General features: G+C 53.3%; 1 protein-coding gene across 4 annotated transcripts in view; it reads right to left on the reverse strand.

Moving 5' to 3' along the window:
• The window catches only part of AACS (acetoacetyl-CoA synthetase), a 68,763-nt gene that overhangs the window by 52,592 nt on the left and 572 nt on the right, over positions 1-15,599 (reverse strand). The window contains exons 1-5 of one of the 4 annotated variants that reach the window (XM_077159557.1): positions 14,989-15,198; positions 10,697-10,800; positions 9,619-9,739; positions 5,312-5,425; positions 944-1,041 (exon numbers count right to left, since the gene is read on the reverse strand). In XM_077159557.1, the coding sequence (XP_077015672.1) occupies positions 944-1,041; positions 5,312-5,425; positions 9,619-9,739; positions 10,697-10,800; positions 14,989-15,121 (570 nt within the window). In that variant the 5' untranslated portion in view covers positions 15,122-15,198. Of the gene's footprint in view, positions 1-943; positions 1,042-5,311; positions 5,426-9,618; positions 9,740-10,696; positions 10,801-14,988; positions 15,201-15,599 lie in introns of those variants that run through there. The other 3 variants (XM_077159558.1, XM_077159555.1, XM_077159556.1) reach the window with 3 other exon arrangements.

Consider the following 15,599-nt stretch of genomic DNA (forward strand, 5'->3'; position numbering starts at 1 on the left):
CAAAGTGACAGGTCTCTCTCTTACGGCCATACCTGTTTTATGGAGGAGGATGCCTGAGGCACAGAGAGGAGCACAGGACAAGCAGAGACAGGCCACCTGCAGCGGCATGGGCCAGCGCCCACTGGAAGGGCTGAGGCCGGAGCAGCAAATGGCCAGGTAGCCAGAAGGGCAGCCAGACAGGGAAAGCCGCCAGGCCCTGAAACAATGGTCTGTCCCTGTGGTTCCAGCAGGTCCCCAGGCCAGTAAAGGTCCCAGGCTGGGGAAGGGGGACCCGGGTCAACGCCACCTCTGCTGGCTCCTCATACATTCACCCGAGGGCCAGACTGGATTGACCAGAGGGGGTGCAGCACAGGCTTCCTGGCTCTGCCTCCAGACCACAGGGGACACAGAGAACACAAACACACACACACACACACACACACACACACACACACACACACACAGACATTCACAGCACTAAGTGTGAATCCAAAGCGCAAGGCCAGAACAGCAATGCCAAGCCAGGGGCTCTCAGGGGAACTTTGGTGGACAAAATTTCCAGAACAAATGTGCAAAAGTGTCTTCAAAGGATAAACAATGAGGAAGCATGACCAGAGGTGGTCACTTGATGCCAACAGAAAGGAAACCAAGGCAATCCAGCTCCAGATTGCAAACACATTGCCAATGCATACAACATAATGGCAGGATTCAGTTCCTTCTGGATCATTCTCGCCCCTTATTCTCATGCCGCCAGCCAGGGAGAGGGGGGTCCATGGAGACCTGATTTCACTCTGGCCTCGCAGATACGGCCACACAGCTCCCTCGGGAATGCTCGGCCCCGCTGCCCACACCCTTTCCGGAGGACCCAGACAGGAGCCCTTCCCTGCAGACATTCCCAAAGAAGGTTTCCCAGCAGTGCCTGGGGCATGGTGGCGCCCCCACCCCGGGCAGGGCCCACACTTACGTTCACACCAAAGTCTGGGGACGTGGAGCTCCAGATGGCACCGATGCTGGTGGCAGCCAGCATGGCCCCCACAGCGTGCGCACAGTTGGGCATATACCCTGTGAAAAGGAACACAGAGGGAAAGCCTTGGGTCAGGATGTGTGCGAGGGCAGCGGGCTCCCAGGAGGTACCTGTGGGGGCCAGGACAAGGGGGGTGGAGGGAGGCTGGCCTGGACACAGCCAGCCCTGTTCCCGCTCACCCCACCATCTGCCCCATCAGCAAGACCTCCATGGCCCAGCCCTGCCCCCCTGTCAAGTCCCTTTCCCTCCACTCTGCCTAGCTCTCAGCTCCCGGCACCATGGCCTTCCCCCTTTCCGTTCATCACCTGCCTCCGGGCAGGCTGCCTGTGCGGCCACAACACTCAGCCACGGGCTCAGGTCTTCCCCCCTCATCACGCTCCCGTGTGTCAGCTCTGCCCCGACCCCCGAATTCACGTTCCCTGGTTAGCTGGCCTCGGAGCACACTGGAGCCATGCCTTCCAGAATGAATAATCACCTGGGTCCTGGGTCTACTGTCTGGCCCTCACATGAGAACAGGACCGCGCCTGTCTTCTCCGCTTTGTGTTTAGTAAAGCCTTGTGTATTCAAGACTTTAGATACTGGGAGCTGGGTGGGTGGGTGGGTGCTGTGCAAAGGACATAAAGAGGCATCTCTAGACCTATGAGGGGCCGGGGGGCATAGGCCCCCCACCTAGAGGAGGCTAGGGGCTTACGGACCAATAGAGGAAAAGAATCTTTATCACCGGAGAGATGATGATGATGAACTAGACAGATCACCGTAAATATTCCAGAGGAGAGGCTTGGCATGGGTATCGAGGAGAAGGCAGCCAGCCAATGCCCCCCTCAGTAACATCGTGACCCTCAGGTAGAGTCCAGCACCCCAGGTCTCCCTGGCCACCTTCCTCCGCTGGCCTCCCCTCAACGTCTCCTCGGAACTATTTACTGACCACAGCAATTTGTGCCTCTGTGGGCTCAGGGACATGTCCCCTGTAAGCCTCCAGGGCCAGGGCTATCTCAGCTGTGCCCAGCCCCGGGGCTGTGGGCACAGTGCCTGCAGGTGCCAGCGCACAGACCTCTGCTGAGCCGAGTCCACGCTCGGCTGTGAGCGCCAACACAAGTGTCTTCCTAGGGCCACAACCGAGGGCAGGAGAAGACTCGGGGCCCAGGGGAGGCCGCATGCCCAGTGGACTTCCTGGTGATGGAGATGGGGCGCGGGGCCAGCCCTCTCGAGGCACATGAGGCGCTGACCCTGGGGACCACTCCGCCAACAGAGCACGGGGCTGGGCAGTTTAACTCCACCTTTGGAAGCCCTTTAACCCAACTCCCTGAGTCCATCGTCCTCTGGAATCATTTCCTTGTGTTCTGGCCGGCCCAGACGAGTGGCCAAGCTAAGAGACAAAAAAGGGCCAGGCAGGAGGTGCCAGCTGGCTCTAGAAGCCCAGGACATCAGAGTCATCAAGAGGCTCCTCGGAGAAAGCAGAGCCAAAACACCTCTCAACTGTCGTCCCCCAACATAATTTGCTCCCCATTTCTCCCGCTCTCAGAAACATGCGCTTCAAGAGAAGATTTAAAAAAAAAAAATTGGAGAGAAGGAAGAAACTGGAGGGCAGCAGGACACTTTGCATTCTTTCTCCAGACCATAGGAGGTTGCAGGCTGAACTGGACCACGAAGGGCCCGGGGAAGCGAGGGTGCAGCCACTAAAACCCTTCCGGCAGATGTTCACTGCACACCTGCCCCATGCCCAGCGCTGCTCTGCATGGAGAGGGCCTGCCCTTCAGGGCGGGAGGCGACACACAGACACACGAACACATCAGAAACAATCATGTCGTCTCAAGTGGGCGACAAGGACAGCAAAGAGAAATAAAGCGGGGCCCGAGGCGAGCGGGTGAGGCCAGGAGGGGGCTGCGGCGTCCCAGGGTAATCGGGAAGGCCCCCTGCCTGAAGAGGGGACGCCGAGAAATCCCAGGGAGCTCGCGGACACGCAGGGAGAGGAACACGCCAGGGCTCGGGGCAGGAGGCGGCTGGCGTGGGCCTTCCTGCGTGAGTCCTTCCCAGACGACTAACCAAGAGGGCTGAGGGGCACCAACCCCACCGGTCCAGCCCCTCCCCTCGTCCACGCAGGATAAGGCCGCCCGCTCCTCCCTCTTTGCACACACACTTACACAGTTTCGCTGGTGTGGCACGCCCATGTCAAACAGACTCCAGAGCCCAAGACTGCCTGGCAGCTTCTCCCATCACCCACACTGTCCCTGCCAGTTCCCGGACAATTACCTTTACCTGCTCATACCTGCGCACACACCTACCCACATCTAAATTAACTGGAGATCCCTTGGGGCAAGGAATAGGTCTACTTACAGGCCTTTAAATTTTTTTAGAAGTCAGGGTGAAAGGACAAGTATAAGAAAACCATCTAAGTTGATGTTTTGGGGGGGGTCACGATTCACTCCATACCCAAGGGGGCCAGGAAGGGCCAGGTGGGTCGGGAAGACTCTCGCTCACCAGCTAGAGGCTCCTAACAACCTCCCAACCGGGCAGCACCCCCTGCCTTCTATGGGTTCGACCTGCCTTCCTTCCCTGGCTTTATGATTCTAGGGGAGAAAAAGGCTGTCAGAACAGAGCACTGGGACACCGGAGGTAGATGGGGTCCAAGCACAAACAGTCCTTCTGTGACCAGCCCTGAGGACTTGCCCCCATGGCTGGCCCTCACTGTCCATCCTTCCCCGGTGCCCCAGCACAAGCCTTGCCATGCCAGGGCGCCAGGGACAGGAGGGCAAGTGGGAGAGCAGGCAGGGCCTGTCTAGGAGGTTCCGGAACCTCACCTGCAGCCTGAGGCGGATGGATAGCCAGCAGAGGCTTTCAAGCAAGGGACAGACAGACATAAGCACATGCCACTGGTGTAAGTCCCCATGACCACGTGCCCAGAGAAGAGAGAGACCCTCCTCTCTGGCTTAAGAATAAAACCTGATTTCTCACCCGGGAATGCAGGACACAAACGCTGACCTCGGCAGAGCAGCTAAGGGTGCAGCAAAAGGCAGGGCAGAGCTGGCAGTCACCGAGAGCGCAGCCCCACCCGGCCCGGGAGCAGGTCCTCTAAAGCCTCCCTTCCTGTCGCCCACTGGCCACGGGCAGCAGAGCTGTGTCTGGGGCCCATCCCAGTGCTGGGAGGTGGCCCCCTTGTGCTCAGACACCCCTGAACCCTGACGGAGCTACAAGCACTTGGAGCAACTGGAAGTGACAAACAATCTGCAGGTATGAAATGTGGGGCCTAGAACCTGCGGAATCAGCCAGAGCAGCCTCTCTTTGCTATCCTGCACAGACAAAGCACCTCAAGGTTCAGAGAGGCAACAAGTCTCTGCACAGTGCCAGGTCCTGAAATAGAGTCTCGTAACTTCAAACAGCCAGGGGCTTTTCCGCTCCTGCTCAACAAATCCTCCAGAGGGACAGGCAGTGCAAGGGGAGCTCAGTGGCAGAATTCTCGCCTGACATGCAGGAGACCCGGGTTCAATTCTCGGAGCCCGCACATGCCAAAAAAAAAAAAAAAGTGCCATCAGCCACCCCTGTCCCGCAGCTGTCGTGGCCCGGAGCAGCTACCAGCCACGCTGCTCGACAAGCCTGCGCTCTAAGCATTCAGGGCACGAAACTTCATGCCTCCCCAAAAAGTAACACTTCATTCCCGCCACTTTCGTGGACTGAGGTTTTCAGTTACCAGGCTTACTTAGTTCACTGTCAGTGTTTTCCAGATTTAAAGGAGATTCTTTAAAAAATAAATAATAAATTAACTGGCTAATTTACATTTCTCCTCCTGGCTTCAGACTCTCCCCCACACCATGAGGGGGTTGTTTTTAGGGCTCCCCATAGCTCTAGGGTCTGTCACTGGAAATCGGCCCAGAGAATCTGTCCCCGGACAAGACTCCCTCGGTCGGGTTGCAGGGCAGTGTCTGTGTGAATGGCCGAGCCCATGAGGGAAGCTCGCCCCTTGGAAGAGCACCCTGGAGGAGGCAGACGTCCTGCCCTCACCTGCCCAGGGGCCAGGCTCCCCCAGCACGTCCCTAAGCACCAGGTGAGCGTGTGTTTGAGGACCGCCTGCAAACCCCACGTCTGTAAACACCAGGCTCCCCGCCATGGGAGATGCTAGCACCGAGAGGGCCCTGGGAGCCAAGGACCATTTTCTTTCCTTGCTTGTCTTCTGCAGAGTACAGACAGTTGAAGTCTTCAAGGTTCCACTCAGTACGACACAAACTCCACCGGACTCAGACGTCAGCTCGACCCTCCACACCGCCCTGCCTCGGTCCCCTGCCCGGGACTGCCTCAACCACCAAGGACACTCACCCACCACCCGATCTCCTGTCTTCACGCCCATCTTCCGCATTGCCGCAGCAAACAGGGCCACTTGCTGCTTCAGCTCCTCAAAAGTCACCTTTACGATTTCCTCTTTGCCTTCCCCTGGGAAGAGAGAAAGGAGGAATCACACACACACCGTCCAAAAAAAAAAAAAAAAAAACCATCCAAGTCACAGACCACGGACTAGAAATCAAATCAACCTGTTTAGATGCAGGTTAGAAACAGGTGCTGAGGGACGCGGCACAGATGCAGGGGATATCGGGCAAGAGGAGGGACCCTGAGCCTTACAAAGAAGAAAGTCAGGCTCCAGGGCACCGACAGAATTCGCTGTTTAAAGACTTTCTGTTGGAAACGCTTTTACTAAGTGAAGACTCCTTCGGTTCTGGTGGAGGGTTTTACTTGTTTGTTTCACTTTTATGTGAAATACTGAAGATCCGCTGGAAGGTACAGAGAAAGCACAGAGAGTCCAGGTACCCTTCACCCAGTTTCTGCAGCGCTTACATCGGACCTCATAACTACACTAACAACACTGAAGTCAGGAAACTCCCACAGACGCCACGTGCACAGAGGTTCTCGGTCATTGTATATCAGCTCCTGCCAACCCTGCCGCGATCAAGACGCAGAGCCATTCCATTGCCACAGAGCTCCCGCACAGCCACCCCCCAGCTTCATCCTGGCCCCGCGACCGCGCCTCTCATCTCCCTCTGTAATTCTGTTATCTCTGGAGTGTCATTATATAAATGGAATCCCAAGGAGTGGCCTTCTGAGGTTGGCTTTTTCACTCAGTGCCATGCCCTCAGAGTTCAGCCCAGCTGTTATGTAATGAGTCTGCTCCATTTATTGCTGCTCCTTTCATTATACCTTTGATTTGGTTTGGATCGTGGTCTTTGTTTTTTATTTAGGTCATAAAATAATAGAAGGTTACTGTGCCAAACTTGAGACTACAAAAAGATATGACTAGGAAAATAAAGCAATCAACTTCACTAGTAATCAAAGAATTGCCTGTTAAATCAGTGAGTCAGGAATCCCCCTAACAGATTAGTGAGATTGGAAGGCGACGGCGAGGTGCAGACCACCTCTGGCCGCACACCCCAGCAGCCCCCCGCTCCCCACCCAGGCTGCCCGGAAAACAGCAGGAGAGCGTGGGAACGCAGGAGGAGGGGGCTTCTGAGCCTCAGTCAATAAAACACTGGTGTGGTGGGGATGTTAAAAGAAAGTGATGCCCCTGGACTGTACACTTAAAAATGGCCAAAATGGCAGTTACATTAAATATGTTATTACCATGAAGAAATTTGGAAAAAAAAAAACAGACATTGGGGTTGCACTTTGCTCACTCTGGAGCAGGGCAGACACTCCAGCTGCTAGTGCAGGGCCCCCGTGGAGAGAGGTGGAGGCAGCCAGCCACCTCAGAAAGGACCTCCAGCCATGGCCAAGTCTTCAGAGGGTCGCAGGCCCCGGTGACAGGCTCCAAGACACTCAAGGCAGAGCCACCCAGCTGAGCCGCTTCTGAACACGTGACCTACAAAAACGGTGAGATAACACAGGCTGCTGTTTCTAAGCCACTGCTTTCAGGCAATTTGTTAGAGAGTGATAAAAAAAAGCAATCCGACGGGTAAGACTCAATGCTGTGAAGACGCAGGAAGACTGCTTGAATACACTTTGTACAGGAAAGTATACCGATCCTTTGGCCACTGTGTCTGTTGCAGACAACTTATTCCTGATTGCCGCTTGCTTTTCACTTTTGTACCTTCGAGGATCTCTCTTCCAAATTGAATAAACATCCTGACTTCCCTTTAGTATAAATCTGGATTTTCCCGTATCAAATACATTGGCTTAAAGACTGTCTATCGACGTTTTCTCGTCTCACCAGCTGGCCTTTTAGTTACCTCTCCCATCTTCCCAATCAAGATATTTCTCTGTTCTATAAAAATACTCAGGAAATTCAAATCCAGTGTTGAAAGACAAAATGGCATGCCGTCTGACACAGGCACTGCGAGGGCTAGGGCATTCTCAGGGCACGAAGGCAGCAGGTACACACTTTCTTTCCCGTCGGATGTCCCCTGCCTCATGCGAGATTCCACGTGGGGAGGCCTAGCTCAGCCACCACTGCCCAAGCAAGTGCAGGGCAGGGCCCAGGCACACCTGCACTCAGCTGGGAGGGGAAGGGGCAAGCCAGAAAAACGCTCAACCAAGGACAATGAACTTTAAAGTCCTTGAGCCAATAAGAACCCCCTTCAGGACTCTGCTTAAGTAAGATACCCAGTTTGTAAGCTGAACTTGACCCCTGGGCTAAAGGGACTTACTCCCACTGCAAAAAGGAGGAATGGGAGAGCTCCCTGAGGAGAGGGGCTCAAAGAGCAGAAGAGAAGGGATGGGGAACAGAGGAAGGGGAGGTGTCAGACAGACACAGGACCAATGCCAGTCCTGACTCCACACTCCAGAAAGACCTAGGCTTACAAAGAAACAGAAAATTTAAAAGAATAAAAGAAAAACAAAACACAACCTGCTGGATTCCATGAGCGAGAGAGAGACCCACACTCAGCCGAAGAGACCAAGAGGGCCTGGAGCTGTCCCCACCCAACCCACCTGACAGGTCCGGGAAGACTGGCTGGTTTTACCAGCAACAATCAGGTGGAAGGCTGTTCTTTATGTTCAAGTCGTTTCTGAGAAGAGCCCCATTGGACCTTCCTCGCTTTCCCACTGGGAAAGCCAGGACACAGGCACAGGGCTGAGATTCAGTGACCGCGCACACTAGCCCTGCGACACGCTGATGGCTCGGGGGCGGGGAGGTGGCTGGCACTGCAGCCCTGCAGGCTTTGCCTGTGGATCACAACTCGGGCTCTGTCCACGCGGTACAGTGTGATCCAGCCACAGACAGGAGCGAGGTGCCGAGTCGTGCTACCACATGGGTGGGCCCTGAAAACACGAGGCTGAGTGGAAGTCACGCACAAAAGGTCACATCCTACGTCAGTCTGCTTATATGACATGACCAGAAAGAGCAAATCCATAGGGACAGAAAGGAAACTGGTGGCTGTCAGGGCTGGGCAGAGAGGGACAGAGGAGGGACTATTTAATAGGCACAGGGTCCTTTTTGGGGTGATGAAATGGTCTAAAATTATACAGTGCACTGGCTGCCTGACCTCGGGATATACTAAAAACCACTGAACTGTCCACTTTAAAATGGTGAATTTATGGTGGATAAATTATATCTCAGTTTCCTAGAGAAAGGGTCTCCAACCACTCACCATCTCATGGAGACTGAGTCCAGCCCGTGGCCAGTGTCTGAGAATTTAGCTCAACACGCTGGGGGCGTGTGCTCATCACCAACTTTCCAAGTGACCAGATGTGCTGGTTTGAAAGAATGCATGTACCCTAGAAAAGCCATGTTTTAATCCTAGTCCCATTTTATAAAGGCAGCCATTTCTTCTAATCTCTATTCAGTATTGTATGCCTGAAACTGTAATTAGATCATCCCCCTGGAGATGTGACTCAATCAAGAGTGGTTGTTAAGCTGGTTTAGGTGGAGGTGTATCTCCACCCATTTGGGTGGGTCTTGATTAGTTTATTGGAAGCCTATAAAAGAGAAAACATTTCGGAGAAAGTGAGCGATTCGGAGAGAGCACAGAATGCTGCAGCACCACGAAGCAGAGTCCACCAGCCAGCAACCTTTGGAAGATGAAGAAGGAAAACGCTTCCTGGGGAGCTTCATGAAACCGGAAGCCAGGAGAGGAAGCTAGCAGATGACACCGTGTTCGCCATGTGCCCTTCCAGATGAGAAACTCTGACTGTGTTCACCAGGTGCCTTCTCAGCTGAAAGAGAAACCCTGAACTTCATCGGCCTTCTTGAACCAAGATATCTTTTCCTGGATGCCTTTGATTGGACATTTCTATAGGCTTGTTTTAATTTTTTTTTTTTTTATACATGGGCAGGTACCGGGAACCGAACCCGGGTCCTCTGGCACAATAGGCAAGCGTGCTTGCCTGCTGAGCCACTGTGGCCCGCCCTAGGCTTGTTTTAATTGGGACATTTTCTCAGCCGTAGAACTGTTAACTAGCAACTTATTAAATTCCCCCTTTTAAAAGCTAAAAAAAAAAAAAAAAAAAAAAGAATGCCTGGCTGTCTGTATCACATTAGTAAGAATTATGGTGAGGGAGAAGTCGATGGAGTCTTAATTACTTCCAAAAGGTGCCAAATTATTGCTTGGAAACCCATACACTGTAGTCTGTGAATGCTTTGGGGCCTCTCCAAATGCACGGCTGTAGATACGAGGTACTTAGCTGACACCAGGACTCACTTGCAACGTAAAGGGCGACCTGGTCATTCTCCTTGTGTTGCAGTAGGTTTTCTGCGTAGTTTAGGCGACTGCCTTTGAACCACTCGGGCACATCCACGATCCCTTTCGATGTGTCCACAACCTAGAGAATGACAACAAACTAAAGTACATATACACGAGAGCCACATCATAAACAAGTGAAAACTGTCTCGCCTCCCGGAGAGTAAGCTATCTCGCTGGCCCAAAGAATTATCAGGGCTTGCAGGCGAGGCTGGAAATTAATGCAAGGGAATCAACCATCCCCATCAATTCACTCTTTCAGCAAATACGCATTAAGCACCTGTTCTATGAGAGATGCTGGAGACAGAAAGTAAATAAACAGACATGGCACTGTCTAGTGTTCAAGGGTCTCACCAAAAACACTGAAAAACAACAATTTTCTGGGAGCTTTACTTTCTGCCTCCTTCTTCAGGTGCTGGCACCCTGATTTTCTTTCCAAAGTGCCTGCAGATATACCTTCAGAACAGCTCAGTACAGAATCAAACCACACACACACACAATAAATGGTAGTTTGATAACAGCTTCCCTTTCCCAGATAATTTTCTGATTTTCAGTGTAAGGAGTTGAACCATTGTCTAAGTTTCAGGTTGAAAATATAATAATAATCTATTTACAGTGTAAAAAAACGATGACCTGCTATTTAGGGTCATTCAGTTTCTTAAGACAGGGCCTGGGATCCACACCCATCTCCTAGTTCTTGATCCATCTTTCTCGGGAAAGGGCCCCCAGATAACATATTGGGGTTTTTCTGGCTTGATGTGGTTTGGTTTTTGGGTGCATGGGCCAGGAATCGAACCCAGGTCTCCCACATGGCATGCAAGCACCTACCCCTCAGCCATTATACTCACACAGGTCACACAGTCTCAGTGAGAACCATTTCCGTCATGTAATTCCATGTCTATTCTCTAGGACAATGACTTTGCACTGCCACTGATGTGACATTTTAAAAGAAGATATGACTTAGTGTTCGCTAAGCTTAACACTTTATTTTGAAACACAACCAAAAAATGATTATATATACGCAAAGAGCTCTGCTTACCTCATCATACTTGCGTGAGAAGACAATGCCACTGAATTTCCAGAACTCTGCCCAGAAGTCTGAATAGGACTCCACTGACCAATGGTACAAGTCATTATAATTTCCTAAAAATAAAATTAAATGGCATATAGCTCAGATAAATCTTAAGAGGAAAGGTTTGGCTATTCATAAATAAGGTGGTTGGTGCAGGGTGGGGGTGGGGGAATGGATCTTAATTTTTATTGAAGCAAACACACAATTGCCACTTCCCAAAAGAAAACAAAACCGATGTGGTAGTGGTTTTCTACCTTAACCACCAAGCCTAACATCATGGATTCAGGAGCCAAAATTCAGTGTGTCTCAGTTTCCCCATCTGTAAAGTGGGCTGATAAAAAGTACCCCCCTCACAGGGCTGCCATGAGGTTTAAATGCACACATGATAAAGTGCTTAGAACAGGCCTTGGATGTAATCAGAACCACAGTAAGGGCCTGCTGTTATTACACAGCATGAATTTGGGAAATCCAAATTCCCAGGAAATCTTTAAAACCCAGAAGTTCAGAACTGGTAGCTGGTTCAAGGACTTCTCATGCCAATAGAATGTTATGGGGATTTTTTGGATTATAGATTTTAACTGGTGAATAAGTAATACTTTCACAGAATTCAAAACTGCAAAAGTATAAAAGGTTATATGGTAAAAAGCCTCCTTTCCTCTTACCCACCATCTCATTTTTCTTCCCCAGAGGTAACCAGTTATAGAAATTTTTTCATGTCTTTCCAGATTTTTCTCATGCATAACTAAATGTATCCCTAAATTTAATCCCCTCCTTTTACACAAATGGACACACACTCTTCAAAACAGGTTCTAATCCAGGGACCCTGGAAAAGGGCCCTCCTTTTTTTCGATCTCAAGTCTCTCTTTTTAAATCTCAACATATAATTTTAACAAGATATATATTCATTTGTATCTCCAAACTCAAAACAGACAACAGGCTCTGTAGCCTAAAATCTAAAATCTCCCTCCCTCTCTCCCAAGCCACCAGGTTTCTCGGAGACAACTAAATATTGATAGTTCTTCTCTTTTCAAAGAGAGATTCTGGGAGAAAGAGGATTTCTTTTTCTTTTTTACACAATGGTAGCCTACCCTGTGTTCTGCAGTCTGCTCCTTTCACTAGGTTTTGGGGAGACTTGTTACGCAGCCACAGATAACTAACGCACCGCCCATGTGACACCGCAACCATCAGCCACAGCTAGTTCCCAGCTGGCCCACCTGGCCCCATCACCCAAATCCTGGAGGGGACCTGACACAGCAGCTCGCACCACTGCTCCCAGACCACAGCTCCACTCCCTGCAGGTGTGACACCTCAGCCATGATTTCATGCCTCAGTTCCCTTAGCTGTGGTATGGGGACAAAAGTAGCACAACTTGGCAGGCTGATTATAAGAACTAATTGAGTAAATGTAAGTTATACATAAAGTGGCAGAACAGGGCCTGGCATACAGACAGCTCTTACTAAATGGGAACTATTACAAAGACTTTTGCCACCTGCCTGGCTCCTGCAGGCTTCTGAGCTTGCACAGCCTGCTGGCTTTCACCGTCAACCCCTACCTCCTCTCCCCTGGACCAGCCTACATCCTGAAATCTTAGCTGAAGATTTTTCAACCCTTTGAAACATTCTTTGATAAACCCAGAAAAAAGTTCAGAATGCAGACCCTGCTCTAATCCCAGTCACTGGGCGCTCATCATTTAACTAGAAGCTCCTGCCACCTGTGCATGAGCTTTCTCATCCCAACTCCACATAAGCTAGCGGATAGGAAGAACTGGGCCTTTTCCTTTGTAGGCAACTCTATCCCAGCTGCTTACACGTACAGGCGATTGCAGCTTGTGGTACACAGGAAGACAGACACTTGGTACAGTCCTCCTGAAGCCCAGGGTGAAAGCCTCCTGCCCACCCTGGTCTGGGGAGATGAGCTCTCGGTGAGCCGCTCAATGCCCATGCTGGGCGCTGGAGGAAGCTGAGGAGGGGCGTGGGCACGGGTGCCTTGTTCCCTAAGTAGATCCCGGGATCTCACTGCCGCTGCAGAGCAGCTACTCGCAAGCTACCGCCAGGGGCGTGGCCAAGGGCCCAAGTTCACAGACGCTGTCTTCAAACACTAAGAAAGTTCAGAAGGAAATGAAGAGGCAAAGCAGGAAGTACAAGTGACCTGCACTAGGAGAGCTACGCTTCAACACCTGGGGAAGGAACAGAAAATTTTTCAAAGAGAAAAACGTGGAGCCGGAAATTAAAGCATACTGCACACCCAAGGGCCTCGAGGGGCCAAGCACGAAAAAAGGTGAGAAGCAACTGGGTGTTAACCATGGGAGCAGCAGGGTGCGGATGGGACCCCAGGGATGAAGCTCTAAACGTCCCCTCTGCAGTCCAAAGCAGGCAGCCCGCCCAGACCTGGCTGATGCCTGCCACACGGAATGCATCGCCAACTTCAAAAGGCTTCGGGTTTTCAACCCAAGCTGGAGGTCTTACTTTGCAGATGTGGTCTCCCAACCTTAAATCCAGGGATTCGACAGCGTGTGAGCCACATGAAACGTGTTTGCAGGTAAATCTGGCCCAGGGCAGAAGCTTGGAGAATGGAGAGGAGGTTAGAGGGGAGAGCTACCCTGGAATTGGGTTATCCCCACAGGCCAACTGCACACCAAGGGCCTGGATCATCAGCTCTCACTGCCCTCTTAGTATTCCATTTCACAGATGAGAAACCGAGGTGCAGGGACGTGCAATCACTTTCTGTCCATCACACAGCTAGTAAGCAGTGAGACCACGTGCGAAATCCAGGTAGTCGGATTACAGATCCCTTCTCTTCACCCCCTTCCATGGAGGAAGGAGGTTTCACCTACCTTATAGAAAATCATTTCAGAAGGCATCAGGGCTACACAAGCACCAGGAAAGCAGGGTTATCGCTGGCAGAGGAAGAGAGGGCATCACGGCAAGGAACACAGAGGTATGTGCTGCAGCCGCCTTCCAGCTCTCCCCACATTCGACACATGTCTACCGCCCAACTACAAGCACCTGGAAGGCCCTGGGCTCCCAGGATGACCGTAAGACAGAGCACCTGTCCCCAAGGTGCTCGGGCTCGAGTGAGTAGGACAGGTGCGATGCTGAGGAAGCCGGGGAGGGCCTCGCTGGCCACCAGGTGACACAGTCTGCAATCCCAAAGCCAAGAAGGAGGCACTGTAAGCCTCGGGGCCAAGGGGTGACAACGTCAGGCCTGTGCCTCCAGAATACTCTGGCAAAGTACATGGAGTGTACTGATCGGGGAAGGGAGGAGAAGCAGGAAGCGTGAAACTCCTGTTCAGGGAAAAAGAACTGAGGGTCCCCAGGAGAACTGATGCAGCAAAATGGAAAAGCAGGCAGACAGGGAGGGGATGCTACAGGGGAGGAGGCTCCGTGATGCAAGGCAGGTGACTCAGGTCTCCATCTCTGTGTAGCTAAAGACGGTGAAACTGTGGACAGAGACAAGCAGTCCCTGCAGCTAGTGAGCGGATGAGAAGGGGAGAAAGAGGTCAAGATGAGTACCAGATGCCTAGGGTCAGGGGGTGCCAGGAAGGCAGCTGGACAAAGCACTGGAGCCCGGGAAGGGGTCCATGGTGGTGCCTCTCAGCCCAGAAAGGATGCCCTGCGCTGCCCGCATGTGGCCAGGTGGTGGCTGGAAGGAGGGTCCTAACTAGAGTCCGTCTGAGAGAAAGGGGTTCTAGCCTAATCCCTATGCGGGGCTCCAACCTGTGGGCCCTTCTCCCAGGCACAGGAAAACTGGGCTCACCTTCCAGCAAGACCCATCAGTAAGGTGGTCCCGCAAGCAACCTCCCCCCGCCCCCAAACAGGGGGTAAAAGCCGCGGTCTGAAAGGCCCTGTCTGCGGGGGGGCACCCCATCCCCGCTGAGGCCAGGACCCCAGGAAGGCGGGGCGCACCTCCGGGTGGGAAGGCCGAGAAGGCAAAGAGGAGACCTGGCGGCCACAGAACGGACCTGCCAGGGAGACGGCAGCCCCACATGGGAGCCGGCCAGCAGGCCCGCGCCCTCTGGAGAGGGAACCCCAGCTGTCAGAGGAGGCGCCCCCAAAACCCCGAAGAAGGAAACTGGAAACCAGGTGTCCAGCCCAACAGCCAGGAGGGAGCCTGAGAGCCGAAGACGATCCGGTGGCCCAGGAGAGGGGCGCCCCCCTCTTCCGGAGGTGATCCCTCCGACCCCCCCCCCGAGGGGAACCCCGATTCCAGGAAGGCCCGGGACCCCAGAGGCGGCGCGGGGCGGCGCGCCCCGCACTCACCCAGCGCCAGGCCGCAGGAAGCGTGGACTGCCGCTCGGAAGCGGTCCATCTGCGTGTTCCTCTTGCTGTCGGGCTCCCACATCACCTGGCACTCCACGATCTCCTCCCGCTCGGTCCGCGGTTCCTTCGACATGGCTGCGGCGGGCGGCGCCGGGACCGCGGCTGGGCCGGGGCGAGGGGGCCGCGGAGAGGCGTCCGACGCGGGGCGCGAGCAGGGACCGCGGCGCCGGCGGCGCCGGTGGCAAAAGGACGCTGACTGAGCGTGGCGCCCCCGCCCCGCGCGGGACATTCGGCGCGCCCCGCCCCTCACAAGCTCCGCCCCCAGCAAGGCCCGCCTCCTCGCGTACTTTATCTTCCTGCGGCTTGGTAACCCTCCGCCGAGCGCGCACAAAAGAGTGCTGGCCCCGGGGCTCGAACCCGCGCTCCCGGGCTGGGGCGGGGCTGCGCAGGCGCGTTGAGCTCGCGCTGCCCGCCCTCCCCTCACCTGGGGCTGGAAGGGGTTAAGGCAGCAAGAGACGCTCGGCGTCACGGGCTGCTGGGCCGTTGACACAATTTGCTCATTCACTGGTGATTTGTTGTCACTGCAAATATTTGCTGAGCGCCTACTGTAT

The sequence above is a fragment of the Tamandua tetradactyla genome, chromosome 5 (genome assembly GCF_023851605.1).
Source record: "Tamandua tetradactyla isolate mTamTet1 chromosome 5, mTamTet1.pri, whole genome shotgun sequence".
NCBI classification, from domain to species: Eukaryota; Metazoa; Chordata; class Mammalia; order Pilosa; family Myrmecophagidae; genus Tamandua; species Tamandua tetradactyla.